Genomic DNA, 27,162 nt, shown 5'->3' on the forward strand with positions numbered 1-27,162 from the left:
GGGGGGAAGACTAACTGATGCTTAAATCAAGAGAGTCAAAACTTGAAGACTCCATTTCTGAGGGTGTGAAAACAAAATATCCAAGTAAAAATCAAATTAAAATGGCTGCCATCTTAATAAAATTAAGATGCGATTTTAGTAAAGTTTTGAAGGTGGGAAGAGTGATCATCCTCAAAATATGAAGCAGGAGGGATTTCAGGGCCAGAGGCAGGATGTAGACAAGGGGATCAGCGGTGAGATTGACGTGATCGAGGGCGGGTGAGTTGGTTGGCATTAGAGCAGTGAAGTATATAGACTCGATTGTAGTAGGAAATCAGAGAGGATAGGTAGGAGGGAGCAAGGTGATTGAATGCTTTAAAGTCAATGATAAGGAATTTCTGTTTGATGCAGAGCTTGAGATCCTATCAAACCCTAAAATCCTTTGAATTATTGGGATTTTCCTGTCACATAACCCCCAAAATGAGCATTTTTTAATTCCTTAGGGCCAGAGCCCATCTCCTATTTTAACAAAAGCATAACCCAGACTTAAAACCAGTACCATTTTATTCAGAAAACACATATTTCACTTGAAATAGATGTGGTTATATCTACTTGGTTAAAATGCTCCGTAGTTTTATTTAAATTAGGATGTTGCCAAACTTCTCAAATGTTGGCGTTTTTTAAAAGCTTTGGTTCTGATCCCCCACATTAGAAGTGTAGTGTGTCATCCCGAAATTAAGTGAAACAGGTATTTGGTCTCCTTTGCCATGAGACCATGCTAAATTGATGGATTTTAAAGCTTGTTAAGGGCCCGAGTCATCACTGCCTAGTGAAAAGTGCTTAAATCATCAGAAGATGAATATGAGGTCCTGCAGAAACCTGGTGGTTTAACTTGACATTTCCAAATCCCACTCCCCTCATGACAAAGGTCAGACAAGCTGCAAAAGAGATGTATTAGCCCTGGGATTGGGTAAATTGTATTGAAAGTGAGTAGGAGTTGAATCTGTCTAGGCAATCAGGACAGAGAACTGATGGATTATAAAGGGAATTCTAATTTGAGACAAATTCATATTATAAATAGGTGGTCTTCTATAGATTTGCAAAAACATGTGCCTATTGGTATGCGTGTTTATACGTAGTTACACTCCCACCATTTCAGTCAGGTGGTTATGTTTGGACTCCTTATTTTAGCTTCCTTAAAATTCCGTTAACAGCCTTGTAATGTTGGATAAGGCCTCTCCAAATGTCTTATTTTTCATTGAAAATAAACAGAATCACCACATTTTTGCCACATTCTTGGATTATTAATTGTCAGATCACCCTTATTTTCATCTATTTCACCCTCTCCTTGCAAGTATCATCTTTCCAGAGGACAACAAATTGACTTTGAAATTGCCATATTGGAGTTCAGTGAGTAGATGGAATGGATTCTCCAAGATGATTCTGAACCTTAAATAACAGCAAAAAGGAAAATAATAATACTAACAAAATCAACCCTTTCTTTTTCAGAGTTTCTGATGCAGGATATACATACATCAGTTCCCTTTCTATATTCCTAAGGGAGCCAAGAGATTTGGATTCTAGTCCCAGATGTGCCACTTTCCTGTGGCGTGAACAAGGGACAAGGCACTTAATTTTTCTGTGACTCTGTTTCCCCTTTGGGAAAAAGGAGATTAAAATACCCATTCTCTCTCCCTCTTTGACAGTGAGCCCCAAGTGGGATAAGGAATTTGTCTGATGTGCATTTTTTGTATCTATCCAAGTGCTACTGATGAGGTTTGGCACCTGGTAAGCACTTAATCCCCGCTCAGGGTCGACCTGGAGAGTTTCCAGTACTCTACCAGTCTAGACTACAGGAGGGGGAATCAAGCAGAAACCTACCCATTCCATTTCTAGCTTGGGCAGTGGCTAGCAAATGGAAGCCAATCTGCTTCAAAATTCACTCACACTGGGCATCGGCGGTTTGGGAGACAGTCGAGGGTGGATACTCAAGTTTACTGAGCGGAAGGAGGCGGTGGAAAACCACTTCTGGATTTTTATCAAGAAAACTCTATGGATTCACTACCAGAGCAATCGCAGATGGGGATGGGGCATTCTGGGGGAGACGTGTCCATAGCATCACAGACGACTCGACAGCACAAGTATTTAATAAATACCATTATTTTTCTGGTTATTATTATATCATCATTATCTGAGAGATTCTTTGATGATGCATTCTGTCTGTGTGGTAAGGCAAATTAACAAGAACCTTTAGAACAAAGTGATCTTTACTACTAGCTTTCAGTTATTCGAGAATGGATCATCCTTGGGTACAAACTGCTAGCTTTTTCTTCCCTCTCCAGCATAATATTTTTCTGCTTATTAGCAATATGATAAGGAAGCTAGTAAGGCAAAAGGAAAACTCAGAAATATCACCTCCAAGGGTATATATCTGTGTAAAAGCTTATTCACATAACCTGAGTTTTTAAAACAAAAGGAGGAGCCTCTTCTGAGCATCCGACCGACGCTTTGATTGGATTGTACTTACAGTTTTTATTGCAAGACATAAGCTCGAAAAAATCTAAACAAATTTCAATTTCTACTTTTATAATGGTAATATTAGTCATTAATGAGAATGGAAAATTTAAAAAGCATTTCTCATTGATGCCTAATTGGCACCATGTATTTCTGATCTGGGGTGATTTACACACAGATATTTTGGCCCTACCTTGGATAATTAAGGAGGGAACGCACTGCTTAATTTTAAGCAGGTATTTTGAGAAAAGTACTTAGTAGGCTTTTTCTACATTTGATTGTTTCATTCATTCCATTGTATTTATTCAGCACTTAATTAATTAATTAATGTTGGTATTTGTTAAGCGCTTACTATGTGCCAAGCACTGTTCTAAGCGCTGGGATAGACACAGGGGAATCGGGTTGTCCCACGTGAGGCTCACAGTTAATCCACATTTTACAGATGAGGGAACTGAGGCCCAGAGAAGTTAAGTGACTTGCCCACAGTCACACAGCCGGGATTCGAACTTATGACCTCTGACTCCCAAGCCCGTGCTCTTTCCACTGAGCCACGCTGCTTCTCTAATGCTTCTCTAATGCTGTGGAAGCTGCTGCTTCCACACTTACAGCGTGCAGAGCACTGTACTGAACACTTAGAGACCTGCCCTATACGCTTAGAGTACTGTATTAAGTCCTTAGAACACTATACTATGGATGCTTCTGTGCTCTGGAAGATTTTTCATCTACTTCCTCTTTTTGTGAATATAAACATTTAATGCAGTCAAGAAAATGAGCATGGATGCAGGGCTTAAGGCAAGCCAGACCAGCTGCAGGTTAACGTTTTAATTAAAATGGAATATACACTCCTTAAAACCTTCAGGTTATTGGGATTTGGACCAGGTCAATAGTTGCACCGTTCCTCTGAGGAAGATTAGATGTTTGAGAGATTGGTGGTAGATCTGTGGTCTGACAAAATTTCTACAGGCTACATTAATCTTTGAAATTATCAGGTAATTTTGTTATATGATTAGCCTCAAGAAATTCCTAAAAAATAGTTTATTTTTCCTGCATATACCTACAGTACCATAATAAACAAATGAAAAAGGTAATTTTTACCCAGAAAGGAACAAAAGAAGGTGGTCTATTACAGTTGTGCCATGTGAAAGTAAAATCCCTCCTTTTTGGTTTTGTTTTCAACAGGGTGCAGCTTTAATTAGGATGGTTGCCAATTTTATGGGCCATTCCCTGTTTCAGCGGGGCTTACAAGTAGGTGAAATGTTTTCTATTGCATACTGTCTCACCTTTCGCTTTACCAGTCTGTCATGTTCAAAATGTCTCTCAAGGTTTGGGCATTCACTCACTTGATACGGCTGAATTTGATTGAAAACGTTAAGACTTGTAGCAAGACTGTGTCTTCCAAATGATGATTGAAATTTGTGGGTACAGTTCCGAGAGAAACTGGTTGAACTTTAACCGCTATCCAATTTTCGCATCCACTTGATGTGCACTGCCAAGTTGAAGTAATTTCCAAATATGTAAGAAACCAAATACTGTGTGTTGCAAGAGTTTGTTGACAAAAATCTCCTTCAATTGCATTTAAATTGTGTTATGAAAATAGAGGCGAACTGTATCAACCTCACTCAAAAACATAAGGCCGAGACAATCTAATCATATTTGTCTTAGTTTCCTAATCTAAAACCTTATGTTTTCTGTTTACCTCTGTGAAATGCGAAGTGCTCTTTGCTCTTAAAGATATTTCGAAAGCAAATTTTTTCCTTTAAAATAATTCCTGTGCAATGTTCATCACTCTGAATATTACAATTTACGTTTTCTAAGTAGTAATGCACAGCGAAAGAATAGTCCTTAAACTTTAAACACCAAAATATAATGAGCAATACTATTTCCTCATTTCATTGCAATCTGTTGAGTAAATCATGTTACTAGTAGCTTTGATTGATGAATTATGTATGATGCATTCTGCTACTTAGAAGTGTCCTTTAAAATAAATTGATGTTCACCTGAAACACAATTAGGCTAAGACAGAGAAAACAATCAATCTTATCTGTTCCTAGTAAGCTTTTCATTTAGAAATTTCAGTAAAATACACCTGGGATCAGGTCATATTTTAGGACTACAATTCGAAGTCTTAGGAGGATGTACTGAAAGGTAAAATCTAAATCAAGAATCAAATATATAAATAACAGCAAAAATATGGATATAGTTAACACAACATAGAAAACCATTTCACCAAAGACTGGGGTCTATTTTCACCTCAGAACATTTTGGAAGTTTTTAGAGCTTTGATCCAAGGGTGACATTTCATTTAGGAAATATTTTGACAGGTTAATAGACTGATACAATTTCCCAATATCCCAGTGCTTAGGACAGTGCTTGGCACATAGTAAGTGCTTAACAAATACCAACATCATCGTTATTATTATTATTTACATGATAATCAGGTTGGATACAGTAGGAAGAAGTAGGATTGAATTTCTATTTTACAGATGAGGAAACTGAGGCACAGAAAGTTAAATGACTTAAATTCACACAGTAGATGAGTGGCAGAGCTGGGATTAGAACCCAGGTCCTTTGATTCCAGTCCTGTGCTCTTTTCACTCTACTTCCTTAGAGGCGCTTCTACTCCTCGGATACGATGATATTTTCTCAAGGTTCTCATTTATGAGTATCCTCTGTCTGAGAAAGGTATCTTTCCTGCAACAACTCCACAAACACCAAGGCAGGGAGCTATTGAGGATGTTTGCAATTTTTCTGCTCCATAGTCTCTTGGCCCACCTTCGAGCTCAGAGGAAGGTCATCATTCAGGAAGTATCAGGGCATGAGGGATATAAAGATGAAATTTCATTTCCAGAAGCATATTTGACAAATTCTGAATCACTATTTTGTTCAGAAAGAATGCTGCTTCCTAGCCATCTTCAGAACCTCCTCTCTGCTGCCATGAAGTCTCCTGATCCCTTATGTTAATGAGTCCAATGAGTTGTCATCTTTCCACCACCTGTGTGATTATACCTACCTAAAGTGTTTACACCCATTCTCCCTTGCCCTCCGCTTCAGCTGGAGGCTCTCCCACCTTGACTCATTTGTATTTACCCTCTAATCCTTGCTGTGATGATTTCAAAACTTGGTGTGGGATGGGACATGTTGTCAACATCACATTTCATCTGCTCGCTGACGGTTCATTGATCAGATGACTCTGAATCCTCTGAACATCACTTGCAGCTTTCTTTATGTTCATCACTCAACCTGATTTAGTGTCTCATCAGAGGTTTAGATTAGTTTACAGTAGGTCCCTGTGTCTCAGTGATAAATGAACACCACTTGTGCATTAAGATTTACAATGTATAGTTGGGGGGATGGCCTCTCGAACGGGCACTTCATGCCGTGATATGGCCTCGCTGGTGGAATGAATAAACGTTCCCTTATTCACCCCTCCAGCACGTTCTGGTGTAAAATCCACTGGGACAGTCAGAATCTGAGTTCTTGGTTTTTCCCACCTCCTGACATGCCTCGCCAGGTGGATCGAATGTATTTCCTATTGCCCAAATTATCGCTCTATCTCTTGATTCTCATTGCGCCCTCCTGTTATATCAGCCCACCCTTCTCCTCCCATTCCTGTCCAAACTCCTCAGACAGGTTATAAATGCTGCCTCCACTTCCTCCCCTCCAACTCCTTCCTTGATCTTCTTACAATTTTGTTTTGGGCCCTTTCATTCTAATGAGCCCTCTCTCTCTAGTTCTCTTCTTTGGCCACCCTACCTAAGACTCTTTTATGGGCTTCTCCTTTCTTTCCTCTCTTGTGGCTGTGGGTCTCCCTCAAGTTTCTACTCTAGATCCATTTCTCTTATGACTCTACACTCACTCCCTTGGCGAATTTATTTGCTCCCTGGCTTGATCTCCCACTTTATGCAGCTAAGCAGTCCTGACCTCTCTCATCCTCTCCAATTCCTCCTGTCTCCAGGACACCTCTACAAGTCTGTCCCCTTAGTACATCAAGTTTAAAATGTCCCAAACTGAATTCATGTTTCTTTCCTCAGAGGAGTGTTGCAGTTACAAAATTTGATGGTTAATGAAAAGAAAAATTCTTTGGAAAAATGAAAGTGCTGTACAAATTCAAAATATTAATATTCAGGAAAGGCTAGAGTTGTCCGTTCTATCTGCAAAGGCAAAGTATTACCTTCAAGTAGCTAATTCTGTGAAATGCAGACTTTCCAGAGTGAAGCATTCTAGGAATTGGAGTCGTTCTTCACAGAGTGTTGGTTAAGGGAGGCAGGAAGACTCAGAAAAGGAGTTTAGATGCACAACTGCTGGCTGCCTCTTTCTTGCTTCCTGCAAAATGTGTTGACTATTTATCCAGTTTCCCCTTGGACTAGTCTAATGGTAGTCTAATGCTAATTGGTACTGCGATGTGGCCACACTGTTGGACTGAATAAACCTCCCCTTCTTCATTCTTCCAGCATATTTTGGTATAAAATCCACTGGGACAGTGAGAATCTGTCTCCCCACTTGGAATTAATTTATTTTCCATGGCCTCAAATTATTGCTCTATCGCTTCTGACTCTCCCTCCAGTTATATCATCCCATTTTCCCTCTCCCATCTCTGTTCAAACTCCTCGAACAGGTTATAAACAGGTTATAAATGCTGCCTCCATCTCCTCCTCTCCAACTCCCTTCTTGATCCTCTACAATCTTCTTTTGATCCCTTTCATACAGAAATACTTTGGACAATTAGACCAATTGTCTATTGCAAGGCAAGTTTTATTTTATTTTATTTTTAGTGATTTTATTTAAGGGCTTACTATGTGCCAGGCCCTGTACTAAGTGCTGGACTGGATACAGATCATTGGGTTGGACACAGTCCCTGTCCCAAATAGGGCTCACAGTCTTTATCCCCATTTTACAGATGAGATAACTGAGGCTCAGAGAAGTTAAGTGACTTCTCTGACTAGCAAACAAGTGGTGGAGCCAGGATTAGAACCAAGGCCCTTTGAGGCTCCCATTTTTGTCCTCCATCGTCCAAACTGGTCATTCTTCAACCAATCACTCACTTGATTAATATTTATCGAGTGCTTACTGTGTCCAGAGCACTGACTAAATGCTTGGGAAAGTACAATATAATAGAGTTGGTAGAGATGGTCCTTGCTCACAAGGAGCTTACAGTCTACCAGCGCTTAGAACATTGCTTTGCAGATAGTAAGCACTTAAATGCCATCATTATTATTATTATTACAATGGGTGATAGACATTAAAATAAATTACAAATAGGGAAAATTAAGTCGAGTGTAAGGATATTTACATTGAGTTCCGTGGGGTCGGGTTTCATAGGAGTTGATCCGGTCCTTGGAAATCTTTTCCTCGGTCACTTTGGAAACTGAATATGCCGTGAGTGGTGACGATGTAGATCAAGCTACTGCCGGCCTTTTTAGTGTCACAGGTTCTAATCCCGGCTCTTCCACCTGTCTGCCGTGTGACCTTGGGCAAGTCATTTTAATTCTCTGTGCCTCAGTTACTCATCTGCAAAATAGGGAATAAGATCGTGAGCCCTGTGTTGGACAGGGATTATATTCAAACCAATTTGCTTGTATCCACCCCATCGCTTAGTATAGTGCCTGGCACATAGTAAGCGCTTAACAAATACCATACTTATTAGTGTTGGTGAGGGGATTTTTTGCACATTATGGGAAGCAGTGAGGCTCACTGGAAAGAGCACGGGCTTGGGAGTCAGAGGTCATGGGCTCAAATCCCAGCTCCGCCACTTGTCAGCTGTGTGACTGTAGGCAAGTCACTTCACTTCTCCGTGCCTCAGTTACCTCATTTGTAAAATGGGGATTAAGACTGTGAGCCTCACGTGGGACAATCTGATGACCCTGTGTCTCCCCCAGTGCTTAGAACAGTGTCCTGCACAAAGTAAGTGCTTAACAAATACCAACATTATTATTGTTATTACAGTCTTCCTGCAACCCCATGTTTGCACAATCGTACTGAACTGGTGAGACTGTGTTGATAACACAGTAATTTTCAGAAGGTCAGAATTGCCTTAATTTAAACAATCACCCTTTTCCAAGTTCTGCTCTGGATACTAGAAGTTCTTCCATCTATCTACCCATCCTGTGAGGTGATAAGCACTGCCTACTTTAAACCAGATTGAGAAACTAGATGTTAACAGTTCACTAGCAGATGACATTCACTGAAGTCTTTGAAAAGATGTGTTGAAAAGTTATGGAACTCCTTGTGGAACTCTGTGTTCTATAAGCTTCCAGGATTGTTGTCAGATCCCTTCCTGTTAGATGAGTGTTTCAATCATAATCTGTCAGTACTAGTTAGAGTGGCTATTTGTACCAGGCACAGAGAATAATAATAATAATGTCGGTATTTGTTAAGTGCTTACTATCTGCCAAACACTGTCCTAAGTGCTGGGGGTAATACAAGGTAATCAGGTTGTCCCTCGTGGGACTCAGTCTTCATCCCCATTTTACAGATGAGGTAACTGAGGCACAGAGAAGTAAAGTGACTTGCCCAAAGTCACACAGCTGGCAAGCGGCGGAGCCGGGATTTGAACCCATGACCTCTAACTCCCAAGCTTGGGTTCTTTCCACTAAGCCACGCTGCTTCTATGTGAGTTGAATGAGAGAGAGGAGTCAAGGATAATGCCAAGGTTATAGGCTTGTGAGACAGGAAGGATGATGGTGCCATCTACAGTGATGGGAAAGTCAGGAGGAGGGCTGGGTTTTGGTGGGAAGATAAGGAGTTCTGCTTCAGACACATTAAGTTTGAGAAGAGGGTGGAAAATCCAAGAAAAGATGTCTTGAACGCTGGAGGAAATGGGAGATTGCACAGGAGGAGAGAGATTGAGACTGGATGTGTAGATTTGGGAATCATCCACATAGATGTGGTCGTTGAAACACTGGGAGGATATGAGTTTTCCAAGGGATTGGGAGTAGATGGAGAATAGAAGGGGACCCAAAACTGAACCTTGAGGAACACCCACAGTTAGGCAGTGGGAGGCAGAGGAGGAGCCCCTGAAAGACACTGAAAATGAGCGGTCAGAGAGATAGGAGGAGAACCAGGAGAGGACGGTGTCAGTGAAGCCGAGGTTGGATAACATTTCCAGGAGGAGAGGGTGGTTGGCAGTGTCAAAGGCAGCTGAGAGGTCGAGAAGAGAGTAGAGACCCTTGGATTTGGCAAGAAGGAGTTCATTTGTGACCTTTGAGAGAGCAGTTTCTAAGGAGTGAAGGGGATGGAAGCCAAATTGGAGGTGGAGAAGGAGAGAATTCTGAGAGAGCAGATGTAAACAACTCGCTCAAGGATTTGGAGAGGAATCGTAGGTGGGAGATGGGCCCATAGCTGGAGGGAGCTGTAGGACCAGGATAGTGTTTTTTTTAGGATAGGAGAAATATTGGAATATTTAAAAGCAATGGGGAAGAAGCCACTGGAGAGCAAATGGTTGAAGATGGCAATTAGGGAGGGAAGAGAGGGGGCAAATTGTTTAATAAGGTGCAAAGGGATGGGGTCAGATGCACAGGTGAAGTGGTGGATTTTGAGAGAAGACTAGAGACCTCCTCTAGCGCTGGGGAAAATGGCAGTACTGAAAAAGGGGCAGGATTTTAGGGAGATTTTAGGGAGATCATGCCTGATGGTTTCAATTTTGAAGTAGGTGGCTAGGTCACTGGGGCAAGAGATGGGGGCTAAGGAGAGAGAGAGAGAGTTTGAGGAGGAAGTTAAACATCTTGAATAACTGGCGAGGGCCTTGGGCATGGATGTCAGTAAAGATGGATAAATGAGTTTGCCTGGCGGAGGATGAGGGAGAGTTAAAGCACTTAAGGATAAACTTGAAGAAGATGAGGTCAGCCTGATGTCCAGATTTCCACCACCACAGCTCTGCGGCTTGTGCAGAAGAGCGAAGGAGATGGGCCGAGGCGGTGATCTGGGGCCATGGGTTAGTGGTAGAAGACTGACGAAGGGGTAGAGGAGAGAATGAATTGAGTTCAGGAGAGAGAGTGGTGTCAAGAGCATTAATTTGGTCATTGAGGGAGATAAATCAAGGATACTGCCATGGTTTCAGGATGGCGAATAAAGGAGTCTGGAGTTATTTGATTTGAAAGTTGAGGGACCCCGGGGTTTGACTAGGAAGTAATTCAAAGCTACGTCAAGGATACAGATGGAAGCTTTTTAAAGAAGCAGCATGACCTAGTGGAAAGGGAACGGGCCTGGGACTCAGAGGACCTGGGTTCTAATCCCAGCTTCACCACTCGTCTGCTGTGTGACCTTTAGCAAGATGCTTCACTTCTCGGTGCCTCAGTTACCTCATCTGTAAAATAAGGATTAAGGCAGAGAGCCCCATGTGGGACAGCAACCATGTCCAACCTGGTTAACTTGTATCTAGCCCAGTGCTTAGTAGAGTGTCTGGCACATAATTAGCACTTAAGTACCGTTTTTACAAAAGCTTTTAGCAACATTAGTTTTAGTCTACCAAAGTGCAATCACCACATTGTTCCTTAAGGCATGAGTGCCACTCTTAAAGACAGAATTAAATTGATCTGACCTAGTAATGACATTTCTTAGGGTCCCATTCCTTATATTTGATATAATTAACAAACTTTTTTTCAGTCACGCATGTAGTTCCTTGGGGGTTGATCCCTTTATTAATCTTTCCACTTTTATTGGCATCAGGGACGGTAATCTTTCAACTTGCTCAGAGTAAGACTAGAGATTACTCGAGTTTATCTCAGTTCTACTTCAAGACTGCAGATAAGAAAAAGCCAGCAATGATCACTGATACTGAAAACATTCCCCCACTTTCTGTCAATTGTCTCAGACTCTAGCCTGTGGTCTTAGAACACCAAGCCCCTTCCTGTCTCTAACTAGGTTAATTAATCATCATTGATCTTCTCAAGGAGAGTTAGCTCCAGTTATCTCTTCGTTCTTTGTCTATCTTTCATCGTCTTCATTCTCATCGTCATCGATAGTGTTTATTGAGTACCAATTTAGCTGAATTAGGTTCCTGAAAAATACAATAGAAGTATATTCCCTTCTCCGTACCATTGCTCACACTTCTCACACTGCCTGGGACTCCCTCCCTCTTCAAGTCTGCCAAATCACACCATTCGCCCCCCTTAAAGCCCTACTGAAAATCCACCTTCTCTAGTAAAATATTGCCTAATTAATTTCTGCTACCCCAAGTTGAATCAGTGCAACTGAGCAACCTTATTCTAATGGGCTACTTATATTTATTCATCTACTCATATTTCCATACTCCTGCTATTATTACCAGCTGTAGCTTTGCTCTTCCTCTGTGCCTCCATTATTTGCAAATACTTTGTTCTGCCTATCTCCCCTAATACACTGTAAGATCTTTGAGGGCATCCGTCATTTCTTTTATTTTTAATCCACTCTCCCTTAACAGTGTACTCTTACACATTGTAGATGCTCAGTAAACACCACTGATCAATTTATGTGGGGTAGATTTTTTAAAAAGTCGTTTTCCTTCTAAGGAATCCTCAAATGTACAAATATATTATTTTGAGGGGCAAAGTGTTACCTGAACACTTAAATAATTCCTAATAGTATTCATTTTAGAATCCTTTAACTTGGTAACATTTTTTGAGTGCACGCTATTTAAATGCATGGAAAGTAATTTTCTGTCAATATGGCACACATGCTCATTTAGGGATTAAATTTATTTCTGAAAGGAAAAGTAACGAGCGCACAAGTTTTATTGTTTAATCAGTTCGGGTTAGTTTCCCCTAGCACATTACTACTCCTGTGAAAGGATTAAAGCCTTATTGTAGCGGAAGTAATACAGGTGATGGTTTTTGTTGATCACCCATTTTCAGTGACTGTTTCTGCTCCATTTCTGCTTGTTCTGAGTTTAGTAATTACTTTTTCTCTTTTTCTTGTTTTTTCTGCAGTTCAATTGTACAACTACAATTATAAAACATTCAGATAACATCGATTAGCTCAGGAGCTATTCAAAATAATTAGTATATAACATTATTGCTTTTTCTTTTGAAACAAAATGATATTGTTTTAATGATCGGAGTCTAGTGGTACCATTATTCATGCTGTTATTAGTCAACACTAGGGAAATGAAATTGCGAAGCGAACATATTATTTAATGCCCGAAGTAAATGTGACCCCTAAACAAAAGCTAGTCCATGTCAGGGAGCAAATAATTTCCTGCTGGAAAAAAATAAAGAATTAGGATAAAATGGGGGTGCCTGAGGGGAAGGTGTTACCCAATAGAGGGATAAATCAATCCAGACTGTTCTTGAGTTCCGTTTTATTCCTATTTTCCAAAGGGGAACCTACAAGTTGATACATTTGAATCCAATTATTCAAGTGAAAATTGCTTATGCAAATCAATGTAAAGTAATGAGGTGTGAATAGAAAGTTAAAGCAACATAACAGTTGACCTGGAGTTACATAGACTAGCACTGTCTAGTAAGTCTCATCACCAGTAAAAAAAGGAATAAATAAATTGGGTTCACATAAAAACATCGCTCATTAATATGAAGATGCTATTTTACAACTTCTGGCCCACGTTCACACTTTCATGAAATAATTATTTCCTCAATTAGTGGTGGGGCTCTGAGTTATCACACTACATTTGTCAGATAGATGGGGCACCATAAATATTAGATGAAAAGAACAAAATGATCACAGTTCGTTTTTTCTAGTAATTGTGTTATTTGTTAAACACTTCCCATGTGCCAAGAACTATACTAAATGCCGGGGCAGATCCAAGTTCATTGGGTCAGGCATAGTTCCTGACTGACATGAGGCTCACAGTCTAAGTTGGAGGGAGAACAAGAATTTCATCCCCATTGTACCAATGAGGAAACTGAGTCTTAGCCAAGTTAGGTGACTTGCCCGAGGTCAAAAGTCAGCCAAGCGACAGGGCTGAGAGAGGAACCCAGCTCTCACTGACTCCGTGTTCTGCACTCCTTGCACTAGGCCAGACACTCTGGTTACTAAGATGGTCCCAAGAAAGCAGATGATTAGCTGCAGACAGTGCCTGAAGGGATGTTTATATGCTAACCTTGAGAGAGTCTCTTATCAAAAATGACATGGAAGCCACAGTTGTCAATTCCATGGCATTGTGAGGTCCACGTAGAGGCCAGGGTGTGAGGTGCTTTGGTCCGAAAAAGACTTTCCCCACCCAGTCACTGCTGAAATGCCTTTGTCCTCGATGGATGTACTGGTTGAGTGGCAATTCTGATTCCAAAAACACTTGTCTTGGACACCAGTTCCCATCTCCAGTATTGGTGGAACATTCCCCATGAGTAGCCCTTACCACATCTCTGTACCTTATCTTCTGGCCACCTCTGGGGCGCGATGCCTTTCCGAGTCGCCATCGGAGATCGACTTGAGAATCCTTTCATCATTCGTTCATATCAGATGACCGTCCCGACGCAGCCGAGGTCTGGATGCCGATGCCTCGGGTCTGTAACCTTCCAATGTTGCCGGACCTTGGAGTTTGGGAAGAGATCTTGCCATTTTAGAGCAGCATTCCATCACAGATTGCACAGAGGCAACAGGAAGAGTTATTTTATATACTCTGTCAAAGGTGTCCATGCCTCACAGTCTGATAACTGTTGTGATGGTGACGGCACAGAAGACGTCAGCCTTCGAGCCGACTCCCCTTTCTTTCCAGTGCCAGTATTTCCACATTTCAAATTCTGCACTGACTAGGTAGCTTTATTTTAAGATGCTGTCATTGTCACCGGCATTTTTTGAGTGCATGTTACCCAGTAGCAGTCTTTTTCCACAACTTGAAGATTTACACCTTTGACGGATACCACTGAAAGCAGGACCTAGGGTATTTGGTTGAAGCATGATTTCTTTCATTTCTGAACGGATCTTTGGCACAAAGAATTGGTAGCATGCAAAACATTCGGGAAGCCAGTATTTCTAAAAGAGTGGGGATCACTAATGCGCTATCATCCCCAAAGTATAGCCCACAGATAAATATATATACCACCTTTCTCTTTGCATGAAGTTGCTGCAAATTCAGCAGTCCCCTTCCAAGGCAAAACCAAATATTTATATTGTCCCATATTCCATCTTTACAAGCAGCGTGGCTCAGTGGAAAGAGCCAGGGTTTGGGAGTCAGAGGTCATGGGTTCTAATCCCGCCTTTGCCACCTGTCAGCTGTGTGACTTTGGGCAAGTCACTTAACTTCTCAGTGCCTCTGTTACCGCATCTGTAAAATGGGGATTAAGACTGTGAGCCTCACGCGGGACAACCTGATTACCCTCTATCTACCCCAGCGCTTAGAATAGTCCTCGGCACATAGTAAGCACTTAACAAATACCAACATTATTATTATTATTACAAGCACAGGATACAGCAAAAGATGTGGATATTATGGAGAGAAGGATCAGTGCAAGAACTCAGTTTTGCTTGATGACAATGGGATAGGAGAAGAATATGAAGAGGCAACTTTGATCCAGAATCAATCAATCATCAATCAATCAGTAGTATATAGAAGCAGCATGTCTCAGTAAGAAGCAGCGTGGCATCTCTAAAATGGGGATTAAATCCTCGTTCTCTCTTCTTCTTAGACCGTGAGTCCTTAGGAGAAGCAGTGTGACTTAGCGGAAAGAGCCCGGGCTTGGGACTCAGAGGATGTGGGTTCTAATCCCGGCTCTGCCACTTGTCTGCTGTGTGACCTTGGACAAGCCACTTAACCTGCTTCAGTTACCTCATCTGTAAAATGGGGAGTAAGACTGTGAGCCCCATGTGGGACAATCTGATTTCCTTGTATCTACCCCAGTGCTTAGAACAGTGCTTGGCACATAGTAAGTGCTTAACAAATCCCATAATTATCATTATTTATGTGTCTTATGGGCAGGGATCATATCTGCCAACACTGTTAGTACTTAGTACACTGTTCTACATTTAGTACGCCCTCAATAAGTACTGGTGATTGGCTGAGTGTTTATTATTTGCAGATTACTGTAATAATGTACTTGGGTAGATACATTAAAATACAATATACATGCAATAGAGCACAATAGAGGAGAGAGTAAGTAGGGCGAGAAAGGATATCACTGTGGTTTGCCCTTGAGATGTTCACAAACCTTTCTGGGCAGCCAAACTTTCTAAGAATTATTTAGAGGCCATTTACTGAGTTGAAACCCTTTTGAGGTCAACGAAGGCAATGAAATGATTCTGGTTCTAGTCTGCATTTCTTCTGTTGCTGTTTCAGTCAATCCACCGATGTTATTTACTAAGCACTTAATGGATCCAGAGTACCATTCTAAGTACCGTTGGGAGAGTACACTTCAAGCCGATAGGCGCGATTCCTACCCTCAAGGAGCTCACCACCAAAGATTTTGTCAGTAATACCACATGCAGATTAAAAGGCGGATTGGCTTTTGAGAAACATTTTTTTTTCGGGCTTCAACACTGGTCAGTTCAGTCAGTCAGTGTTACCCTGATTAGAACCTTCTGTGCACTGGTCAGGAGAGTTACTGCATGAGGAAAGATTACCTTCCTTCTTGTGTCGACAGGCAACGTGGGATTCTTTGAACCCCAGTGGTACTTTTTCCATCCCCAGATTCTGCACAAGAGATTAGAAACTCTCTCTGGAGAGTTTGAACCTTCCATGATCATGCACCTCTTCAGGAATTCTGCCTGGATCAGCGGCCTTTCCAGACGAGAATTTATAGCCTTCGGGACTTCTGTCATGGTTGGCAGAAGTGAAAGATGGGTAATTAGAGGAAGCTGTTCCAGATCAATTGCAATAGCATTCAAAGCTGTTAAGGGGCAATTGGGAACTTTGTTGAAGAGTTCAGTCCACCTAGAAATGATTACAGCATGATCGAGACTTTCCCACGTTTGGCTTCTGGACTGTAAGCTCACCGTGGGCAGGAAACATGGCTCCCAATTTTGTTGAATTGCATTCTCCACAGCCCTTATAGCAGTGTTCTGCACACAGCAAGTGTTCAACAAATACCATTACCTGACTGATCTATTGGGCAGCCGTTGTGACACAACAAAATTTCGGGTGGAATTAGCATTATGCAGGGCTTTGCAAAACTATTTCTTGCTGTCCTTGCGGTCAGCTGCTCCCCCATTTTACGGATGAGGGAACTTAGACCGGGAGAAATGAAGTGACTTACCCAAGGTCTCGCAGCAGACAAGTGGTGGAGCTGGGATTAGAATCCAGGTCTCTCTGATACCCTGGCCCATCCTCTATCCAGTAGTCCATGCTGCTTCTTGAGGTTTTCACAGATGTGCTAGTTATCGTCATGAAGGGAGGTCACAGTTGAGGTTTAAGCCTGGGGTGACTGTGATAGAACCAAACCCAGCACCATCAACCATCAGTTCCTCTCGGGATCGAAATGAAAGTTTTGACCAGAGTTATCAGGCTCCCAAAGCCAACACCAGCCCACTGACTCTCTTCAAGCAGCTGGACAACACATTAAAAAGAATATAGAGTGCCATCTTCCTCCAACCTGGATTTCTGGGGCAGCCTTGTCTCTTTCAGGATCACGGTGTTGATGTTAAGCCTGGACAGCTCTGGCAATGGTAACGGTTCCCCACTTGAGAGGGTTGCAGTTGCCCGACAGTGTTCAAACATTCTGGGAAGTGAGAATCAATTAACCCATCAATAAGTGGTACTTACTGAGTGCTCACTGTGTTCAGAGTGCTATATTAAATGCCCGGGAAAGTTTAGTACAATAGAGATGGTTGATATGATCTCTGCCCTGAAGGAGTTTAGAGTCCAGAAATAAGATTTATCCAGTAAGATAAATTATAGCTAGAAGAAGCAACAGAGTATAAGAATATGTACATATGTGCCAGTGAGGCTGGGGTTGGGGGAATAACATCAAAGTGTTAGAGGGAAAAGCCTCAAGGGAATAGGGAGGGAGAATAAGGTGGAGAGGTGAGACATTAGCCAGAGAGGACGTCTTGGAGGAGATAGACTTTCAGAACAGCTTTAAAGATGAGGTGAGTGGTGGTCTTTTGGATGTGGAGGGAGTTTCAGAAAAGAGGGAGGGTGTGACCATGGGGTCAACGATGAGTTATTTTCCTTGAATTATTGCCCCTAAGGTAGGAGACTGATAGGCCACAGCTGACTGATAAGTCGGAGCTACAGGGAATGATTTGGGGGGATCGTTTTCTTCCCTTCTTCCGGTTTATGGGGATCAGTGCCACTCCCATCACTGTCAAACTGCCTTCAAGTAGCAGCACCCTCTGCCCATCTCTGCCCTCACTTGCCCATCATCTTTGGACAGGAAAAACTCCAAAACCCACCCAATGAATTGATTATTGTGATGTTGGTGCAGTCTCAACCCCGCCAAATATGCTCCTCACGGGGTCCAAGGGACAAAAAGAGAGTAGGCAGGCAGGGGGGAAGCACGTTTTGAGATACCCACAAGAGCACAGGATCCATTTAAGACTGAAATGACTGGAACAAAGCATTGATGCTAAGCACCACCAGCCCCTACCATCTCTTTCTGCCTCACTGCTAGCTATTTTTCAGGATTCCGCTGCCTCCCACTGATGTGCCTGTGGCCTACTGGAAGTCATAGGGCCTGTGAGTCAGAGAACCTGGGTTCTGATACTAAAAATGCCACTTCCCAGTTGTGTGACTATGGACGGGCGTCACCCATTGCCCAGGAATGGGTCCATTAGGGAATCTGCATGGTGAGAGGGAGAGAGAAAGAGAGAGAGAGAGCGAGACCAGGGACAGGAAGCCTGAGTTTTATACAAAATTTATTCTGCGAGGCAAATTGAATCATTTGATTATTTTAGATGTGGCAAATTGAATCATTTGATTATTTGAGACGGGGCGAATTGAACTTCCCTTTCGGGAGGAGTATGATTATTTAATGATAGTAGAGCTTCCCTATCAGGAGGAATGTACTTCTGTGTTACTTGTGTGTGACAAAAATGCCCAGGTCCCACCCAGGAGGAATTCACTTATTTTTTTTGCATGTAGAGAGGTGGCTAGTTCTCACCCACGAGCACTTCCCACTTGGGAGGAATCCACTTAGGCATTACACACATGGCGAAGTGCCTAGCTTCCAGCCCCCCGAGGGTCAGTGGGACGTGAAACTCACCCATCCCACAGCTCCTCACTCAGTGCAGGCGGAGCAGACATCTCACGCTCCAGGCAGAGGTGATCCACAGCCGGCTGCTGCAAGTCTCAATCCGCTGCATAGAAGGTCAGAGGCCTCAGGTATTTATTTATCTCCTGTGCTCCCGGCCTCATTTTATCCAATCCCCACCCTCTGCCTGCCATGCTTAATTTGATGGGCACGGGGGCGAAGGACACCTTCTGTATTCCCCTCCTGGGCTGTCAATCTAGGAGTTTTGGTTGTGGGGGAGTTATCCCATCCTTACTTACGAGTTCCGCCTGCTGGCTAGGGTGGTCATGAGATAGCGGTTGACCTTGAGATGGTGGGTACCCCAGAGTCAACGTGGGACAGCAGGTCACGTTTTCTCCGGGCTTCACTCTCCTCATCTGTAAAATAGAGATGAAATCCTTATCCTTCCTCTTACTTTGATTGAGAATCCCATGTGGGATACGAATTGTGTCCAAGCAGGTTATTTTATATCTACCCCGGCACTTAGTACTAGACACGTAGTAAGTACCGAACAAATATCACAGTTATTATTCTGATGCTCTGGTTGCCCCATCAGTTGAAAACCTCCACTACCAATCGGATAGACCCAGCAAGTTTTCCCCTTTTTCTATTCCTTAACCCCCTGTCACAGTGGAGCTGTGGGACAAATTTTTATGACAATTTAACAATTTTCATGTCAATTTTTCCTCTTTATGAAGAGGCATTGAAATCTGTAGTATTTTCACCAAGTCATTACTTCACCATTTTAATAATGTAATAATGATGATATTTGTTAAGCATTTACTCTGTGCCAAGTACTGCTTTTACTAAGTGTTTAATGTGAACCAGGTGCTGTACTGAACCCTAGAGTAGACACAGGTTGATCTCATCAATTAATCAGTGGTATTTATTGAGGGTTTATTGCCAGACACTACCCTGTCCCACAAGCAGCTCAGAGTCCAAAATGAAGTGAGTACGAATATTGAATCCCCATTTTAAAGATGAGGAAACTGAGGCACAGAGTAAGTCAGTAATTTGCTTAAGGTCATTCAGAAAACAGATGATGGAGACAGAATTAGAACCCAGGTCTCCTGACTTCCGGTTTTGCGCTCTTCCCAGGAGGCCGGTCTTCTTTCCTGCTGCTGCGTTTACATGTTTTCATTCTATTTATACTCATGATAACTTCTTTCTCTGCTGCTGGGACTTTCATTTTTGGTGAAAAATGAACCTTAAGTGCAGTTATCAATTTTAAATCATGCAAAATGGCTTTTTGTTCCTGGAGAAATCTCCATGCTTGCTTTTAGTCTGTATATGAAGGCAGTGATGAAAAATATCCCAGCCCATAGCACAAAATTCTTATTAAAAAACATTCCGGAAGTTCAATTTAGGATATCTAAAAAGCCAGCCAAAAATACTTCTACAGAAATCTGTTTTATTTTCCCGATAAAATGACCTGGCTTCTTTTCAGATTCAACTTAGCTACTGTCTTAGGCTAATGAATTTGGCTTCTATTTTCTTGCCACTGCTAGGATGAGTTTTCCATGGCGTATTCATTTTGCCTAATCGGGTTTTCTAATGCATCTCATCACTCCTGGCTCTCCGTGGGCCTGCTTAGTGTGTGTTGACTTAAAAAATAAGGAAGATCTGAATGTTGTAATGCTTCACTTCTTTCACTTTGCTTGTCTGCGTTCACCAGCTAAAATCCAATCCCAATACACCTCTTTCAGATTCTGTGTAGGGCTCAATTCCCTTCATTCCTCCACACTTCCACTTAATTTGCATTTCATACCCCAACAATTTCTAACCAATTCTTCCAGAATTATCCAAGGAACTGGTAAGCTTTATTATCTTCTTGTTCAGATCATTTACTCCAGTACCTCCCCTCCCTTTCCTTCCCATGTATTCTCTACCGAGAATTGATAGCTCATTCATCCATCCATCCATCAATCAATCAGTGATATTTGTTGAGCATTTACTGTGGAGAGAGCACAGTACTAGGGGAGTTTTATGCAATAGAATTAGTAGGCATATTCCCTGCCCATCATAATAATAATAATAATGTTGGTATTTGTTAAGCGCTTACTATGTGCAGAGCACTGTTCTAAGCGCTGGGGTAGACACAGGAATCAGGTTGTCCCATGTGGGGCTCACAGTCTTAATCCCCATTTTACAGATGAGGTAACTGAGGCCCAGAGAAGTTAAGTTACTTGCCCACAGTCACACAGCTGACAAGTGGCAGAGCTGGGATTCGAACTCATGACCTCTGACTCCAAAGGCCATGCTCTTTCCACTGAGCCACGCTGCTTCTCTAACAGTGACTAGTGGTATTTACTGAGTGCCTTCTGTGAGTTGAGCACCCTTCTAGGTGCTTGGAAGAGTACTATGCAACAAAAGTTAAACAAAATTCCTGGAGGAACTTATACTTTATGGGGATTCTAATTGTTTTGAGACTGAATACTCGAGGGAAGAGATTATGTCCGACAACTCTACTCCACTCTACCCAGTTCTTAGTACAAGGCTCTGCACCAAGAAAGTGGTCAATCAATACCATCCATCGATTGCCTAACATGAATACCACCCCAAAACATCAATCCAAACGTGCGCACCCAGAATAGCACTGAGTGACAGAATGTGGCTCCGTGGCCTAAGGGTGAGGGGTGAAGAATCTGGAACCTTCTCACAGCTTGTCTTATGCCCATGGCATTCATCATCTTCTCCACGGCATCTATGAATCACATCTACCAGCAAAAATAAGAGCATCTCCTTAAATTTTTATTTTATTTACTGCTTCTTCCTTTCTACCAACCCTTTCCTAGGACTCTTGTCTGAACATTGTTTAGCAACTAGGAAATCATCATTGCCATCATTTCATGATACTAGTAATACTAATAATAGGAATTGAAGAATTTGTTAAGCTCTAGGTGACCAGCATTGTACTAAACATTGGGATACATATAAAATTATCAGGTCGGACACTATTCTTGTCCCATCTGGTGATCACGGTGTACGTAGGAGGAAAGACAGGTATGGAATCATCATTTTACAGAGGAGGAAACTGAGGAACACAGAAGGTAAAGTGTAGTCCCAAGACTAAACAGCAGGGAAGTGGCAGAGACAGAATTAGAACTCAGGCATCCTGACTCCCCGGATCAAACTCTTTCCACTAGCACACACTGCTTCACTGATTTCCTGAGACAAGTTCAGGTCCAGATTCCAGAAAGGAGGGGACCATGGCTACAAACTCTTGGAACTTTGCATTTGGTGGGAGTAAGGCAGGGAGGGAGGGAAAGAAAGGTGCTTGGCCTCTCTGCTGCCTTTGACACTGTCGACCATCCCCTCCTCCTCCATATCTTATCTCACCTTGGCTTCACGGACTCTGTCCTCTCCTGGTTCTCCTCTTACCTCTCTGGCCGACCATTCTCGGTCTCCTACGCTGGAGCCTCCTCCCCCTCCCATCCTTTAACTGTTGGAGTTCCTCAAGGGTCAGTTCTTGGCCCTCTTCTGTTCTCCATTTACACTCACTCCCTTGGTGAAATCATTCGCTCTCATGGCTTTGACTACCATCTCTACGCAGATGACACGCAGATCTACATCTCCGCCCCTGTCCTCTCCCCCTCCCTTCAGGCTCGCATCTCCTCCTGCCTCCGGGACGTCTCCACCTGGATGTCGGCCCGCCACCTAAAGCTCAACATGAGCAAGCCTGAGCTCCTCATCTTCCCTCCCAAACCCGGTCCGCTCCCAGACTTCTCTATCACCGTGGATGGCACGACCATCCTTCCCGTCCCGCAGGCCCGCAATCTCGGTGTCATCCTTGACTCGTCCCTCTCGTTCACCCCACACATCCTATCCGTTACCAAGACCTGCCGGTTTCACCTCTACAATATCGCCAAGATCCGCCCTTTCCTCTCCACCCAAACGGCTACCTTACTATTACGGGCTCTCGTTATATCCCGGCTAGACTACTGTATCAGCCTTCTCTCTGACCTCCCTTCCTCCTCTCTCGCCCCGCTCCGGTCTATTCTTCACTCCGCTGCCCGGCTCATCTTCCTGCAGAAACGATCTGGGCATGTCACTCCCCTTCTTAAACAACTCCAGTGGTTGCCTATCGACCTCCGCTCCAAACAAAAACTCCTCACTCTAGGCTTCAAGGCTCTCCATCACCTTGCCCCTTCCTACCTCTCCTCCCTTCTCTCTTTCTACCGCCCACCCCGCACGCTCCGCTCCTCTGCCGCCCACCTCCTCACCGTCCCTCGGTCTCGCCTATCCCGCCGTCGACCCCTGGGTCACGTCCTCCCGCGGTCCTGGAATGCCCTCCCTCCTCACCTCCACCAAACTGATTCTCTTTCCCTCTTCAAAACCTTACTTAAAAATCACCTTCTCCAAGAGGCGTTCCCAGACTGAGCTCCTCTTCCCCCTCTACTCCCTCTGCCATCCCCCCTTTACCTCTCCGCAGCTTAAGCCTCATTTTCCCCTTTTCCCTCTGCTCCTCCACCTCTCCCTTCCCATCCCCACAGCACTGTACTTGTCCGCTCAACTGTATATATTTTCGTTACCCTATTTATTTTGTTAATGAATTGTACATCGCCTTGATTGTATTTAGTTGCCATTGTTTTTACGAGATGTTCTTCCCCTTGACGCTGTTTAGTGCCATTGTTCTTGTCTGTCCGTCTCCCCCGATTAGACTGTAAGCCCGTCAAACGGCAGGGACTGTCTCTATCTGTTGCCGACTTGTTCATCCCAAGCGCTTAGTACAGTGCTCTGCACATAGTAAGCGCTCAATAAATACTATTGAATGAATGAATGAATAATAAGCACTTCCCAAATGCCATCATTAATTAATTAAGGAAGAGGGATTAAGAAAGACAAGGTTGAGGAGGAAGGGGAGTGAGGCAGGGGCGACCCAAATGGGCCTATGGCTGCAGAGAGTCAATCGATTAGTCTATCAGTGGTATTTACTGAGTGCTTGCTATGCACGGATCATTCTACTAAGCACTTGTAAAGTATAGTGCAGTAGAGCTGGCAGAAATTATCTCTGATCTCTCGCAGCCTAGCGGGGGTGACAGACATTAATATGAATAAATAAATGAATGGATTTCTGCATAATTGCTGAATGTCAAGTGGGGTGAATATCAAGTTCTTCATAGGTAGAGATCCACAGGCAAGGGCAACGTAGAAGGGAGAGGGAGTAAGGGAAAGGAGGGTTTCATCGGAGAAGGCCTCTAGGAGGAAGATGGAGGGAGAGTGGTTGTCTGTTGTCTAAGGAGAGGGAGGGAGGCCCAGGTTGGAGGGAGATTGTAGTCCAGGTTTTCAGCCTACAGATGAGACTGTGGTACTCTGAATAGGTTGGGGTTGGAGAGGTCAAGTGTGTGGGCTGAGTTGTCACAGGAAATCCACGAGGTGTGGTTGGAGGAGCTGGTTCGAATGCTCTGCATTTGGTAACTGGATTTGTTTTATGTCCCCGGTCATGCAACCTTTTTGACTATATGCTTGTCCCATTCTAAGTGCCATTTAAGATTTTACATTGATATTGTAGCTCCTTTACTTTAACGAAGTAATTGATTCTAATATGAAGAGGGGAGCCTGTTTAACTGTACCCCAGTGACCCTTTCATATCAAGTAATGGCTCCTGCGGAGCCCCAAAAGATTTCTACCCCATCTGGAGGGAAGAGGGAACTATAACTTCAAGATTAAGCATGTGGCAGGGATTTGCCACTGTTACCTTGGGGTAGAGCAGCTGGAAGCTTTCTTGTCAGAGGGCTGCAGGGAGCAGATTTACTCCCAGGAATGTTGATGGCTTGGGTTGGTCCTGTTCTTTCAGACGGACACGAGCCCGGCACAGTGCAAGTGAAGAATTGGGGTCTCTTGGCTAACATGCCCTGCTTTTACCCCGATCTGCCCAGTGTGGGGAAGGGTAGAGGGGCAGATGGTGAGCACCCTGAACCCCCAGAACTGAGCAAACTCTTATGCGGGATACAGGTCAAGCAGTGTCCCTGATCTCTAATAGTAACCGTGGAATCTCTTAAGTGTTTATTATGTGTCAGGCCCTGCACTGAAGCATTCTTTTTATAAGGCTCACTATCTAAATGGACCCAAACGTAACTATGTAAGATTTACAGCGAAGAATGACAAATGCCAAAAGTTGAAGAAGGAAAATATGTAGTTATAGGATGCGCGAGATTTGCAGAAAATCATGCAGAGTTAGCAATATTTAATTTTCTCCAAAGCACCGTAACAATTGAGCTGGAGTTATGTAGACTAGCTCTGTCTAGTAAGTCTAGTCATTGGTACAAAAATGAATGAATAAATTCAACGCATTCAGATCAGATACAGTCCCTGGGCCACATGGGACTCACAGTTTAAGGATGGGAGAACGGGTGTTGGGTCCTCCATTTCACAGATGAGGAAACTGAGGAAAAGTGAAGTTACGACTTACCCAAGGCCCCATCGCAGGCAAGAGGAGTAAAATCGGAGAGGAATTGAAAAGCAGGTTTAAAAATCTAAAAAGCTAACAATGCATGCTCTGTTTCTCACCAGTTAGGGTGAAAATCAGACAGCAGGGCAACCAGCCTTCCTCATACGACCCCTTTTTTTTGGCCAGTGGGAGACCACACAAAAGAAACAGAATTGGCGTGACCTCTCCGATGTCCTCCTGTCACCTGGATAAGTTTGTGCACCATTGTTGAGTGAGAATGCTACTTCCGATGTACAAAGCATTGGCAATTGTGGGTGGGGGGAGTTGTTAATTGAAGTTCTAGTTTTAGAGACTGAAAGAAAGGGAAAGCAAAATATACAATTAAGGTATGTGGAGTTCAATCTCTTCATATTCTACTCTATGTTAGCTAGGCAGCATGGGCCAGGGGAAATGTTGATTTTCAGAAGAAACACTTTCCTGGGCTAGCCCAGTGGAGGGCCATGGTAGGTCAGCAGCAGTAAACTAACTTCATGCATGCACAATGTGATTATGACAGTCGTTATGTCAGTCATAAATCAGCCTTTCCCTCCAATCGACCAATCAGTCAATCACTGGTATTTATTAAACATTTTTCTGGGCGCAGAGCACTGTACTGAGTGGAGAGTACATTACAACAGAATTAGTAGACATGTTCCCTGCCTATAGTGAATTAAGTCTCGAAGTACAGTACGAGAAGCAGTGTGGCCTAGTGGAAAGAGCCTGGGCTTGGGAGTCAGAGGTCATGAGTTCGAATCCCAGCTCTGCCACTTGTCAGCTGTGTGACTGTGGGCGTCACTTAACTTATCTGTGCCTCAGTTACCTCATCTGTAAAATGGGGATTAACTGTGAGCCTCACATGGGACAGCCTGATGACTCTGTATCTCCCCCAGCACTTAGAACAGTGCTCTGCACATAGTAAGCACTTAACAAATACCAACATTATCATTATTATTATTATTACATTCACATATAGGTACAGAGGTGTCAGCTTCAAAATCAAAGGACAGAAGGTAGACCTATTCACTCCACTGCTGCTGACCATTCTTTAGCATTATCAGATGAAAAGCTGTAGGGAACAGAGAAGGAACGCAATGTAGTTCTCTGCTCGAACAGCTCCTGTTTTTTTGCTTTTATTATTTTGCTTTTATCATTGCTATTGTTTGGCTTTTACTCAGGTATATTTTTCTGTATCCTATAAAGATTTAACCCTGACATTATAAAATTGATATTGTAGTGGAAGAGTGTCGGGGAGTCTACTGTGGCATCGTTCCTGGACCAAATCTTGAAGGCAAGCTTGGAATAGATTAGGGAAATACCTAAGATTTTGTGTAGACCACAGATATTGAAAAAACATCTTCTTGATCCTTTCATGTTTTTCCCTGCATCTTGACTATCTTCCAGGAAAATGCCCCAAACATCAAACACAAAATGAATAATTTTCCCTTTCATATGAGTTATCATAAATTCTGAGGAGATGAAATTCAGTCCTCCCTACCTCCCTTAGAATGATTATGGGTTAATAAAATCAGTATCCACTTTTGCTGAATTATCTATCATACCTAAATTTCAAAATTCTCAAATTTAATACTAGTGATTCATTCATTCAGTTGTATCGATGGAGCGCTTACTGTGTGCCGAGCACTATAATGAGTGTTTGGGAAAGTACAATACCCCAATAAACGGTGGCATTTCCTGCCCACAACGAGGTTACAGTCTAGAAGAGGGAAGGCAGACATCAGTACAAATTAATACAGTGACGGTTACATACATAAGTGCTGTGGGGCTGGGAGTGGGGAAGAACAGAGGGAGCAAGTCAGGGTGATGTAGAGTGGGGAGTGGGAGGTGAGGAAAAGTGGGGTTTAGTCTGGGAGGGCCTCTTGGAGGAGATGGGCCTGTGAAACAGCTCTGAAGCCAGGGATAGTGTAAATGTCTGTCGAATTTGAGGAGGGAGGACGTTCCAGGCCAGAGGCAGGATGTGGGTGCGGGGTTGGTGGCGAGACAGGAGAGATCGAGGCACAGTGAGAAGGTTAGCACTAGAGGAGTGAAGTGTGTAGAAGAGGAGAAAGAAGGAAATGAGGCAAGGTAGGAAGGAACAAGGTGATGGAGGGCTTCAAAGCCAATGGAGAGGAGTTTTTGTTTGATAAC

General features: G+C 43.1%; 1 protein-coding gene across 1 annotated transcript in view; it reads left to right on the top strand.

Annotated features, from left to right (window-relative positions):
- TRHDE (thyrotropin releasing hormone degrading enzyme) overlaps positions 1 to 27,162 on the top strand; it is a 418,324-nt gene that overhangs the window by 257,084 nt on the left and 134,078 nt on the right. The window contains exon 11 of the mRNA XM_029079309.2: positions 3,673 to 3,738. Coding sequence (XP_028935142.2) covers positions 3,673 to 3,738 — 66 coding nt within the window. The remainder of the gene's footprint in view (positions 1 to 3,672; positions 3,739 to 27,162) is intronic.

Source organism: Ornithorhynchus anatinus, chromosome 14, assembly GCF_004115215.2.
Source record: "Ornithorhynchus anatinus isolate Pmale09 chromosome 14, mOrnAna1.pri.v4, whole genome shotgun sequence".
Classification (NCBI taxonomy): Eukaryota; Metazoa; Chordata; class Mammalia; order Monotremata; family Ornithorhynchidae; genus Ornithorhynchus; species Ornithorhynchus anatinus.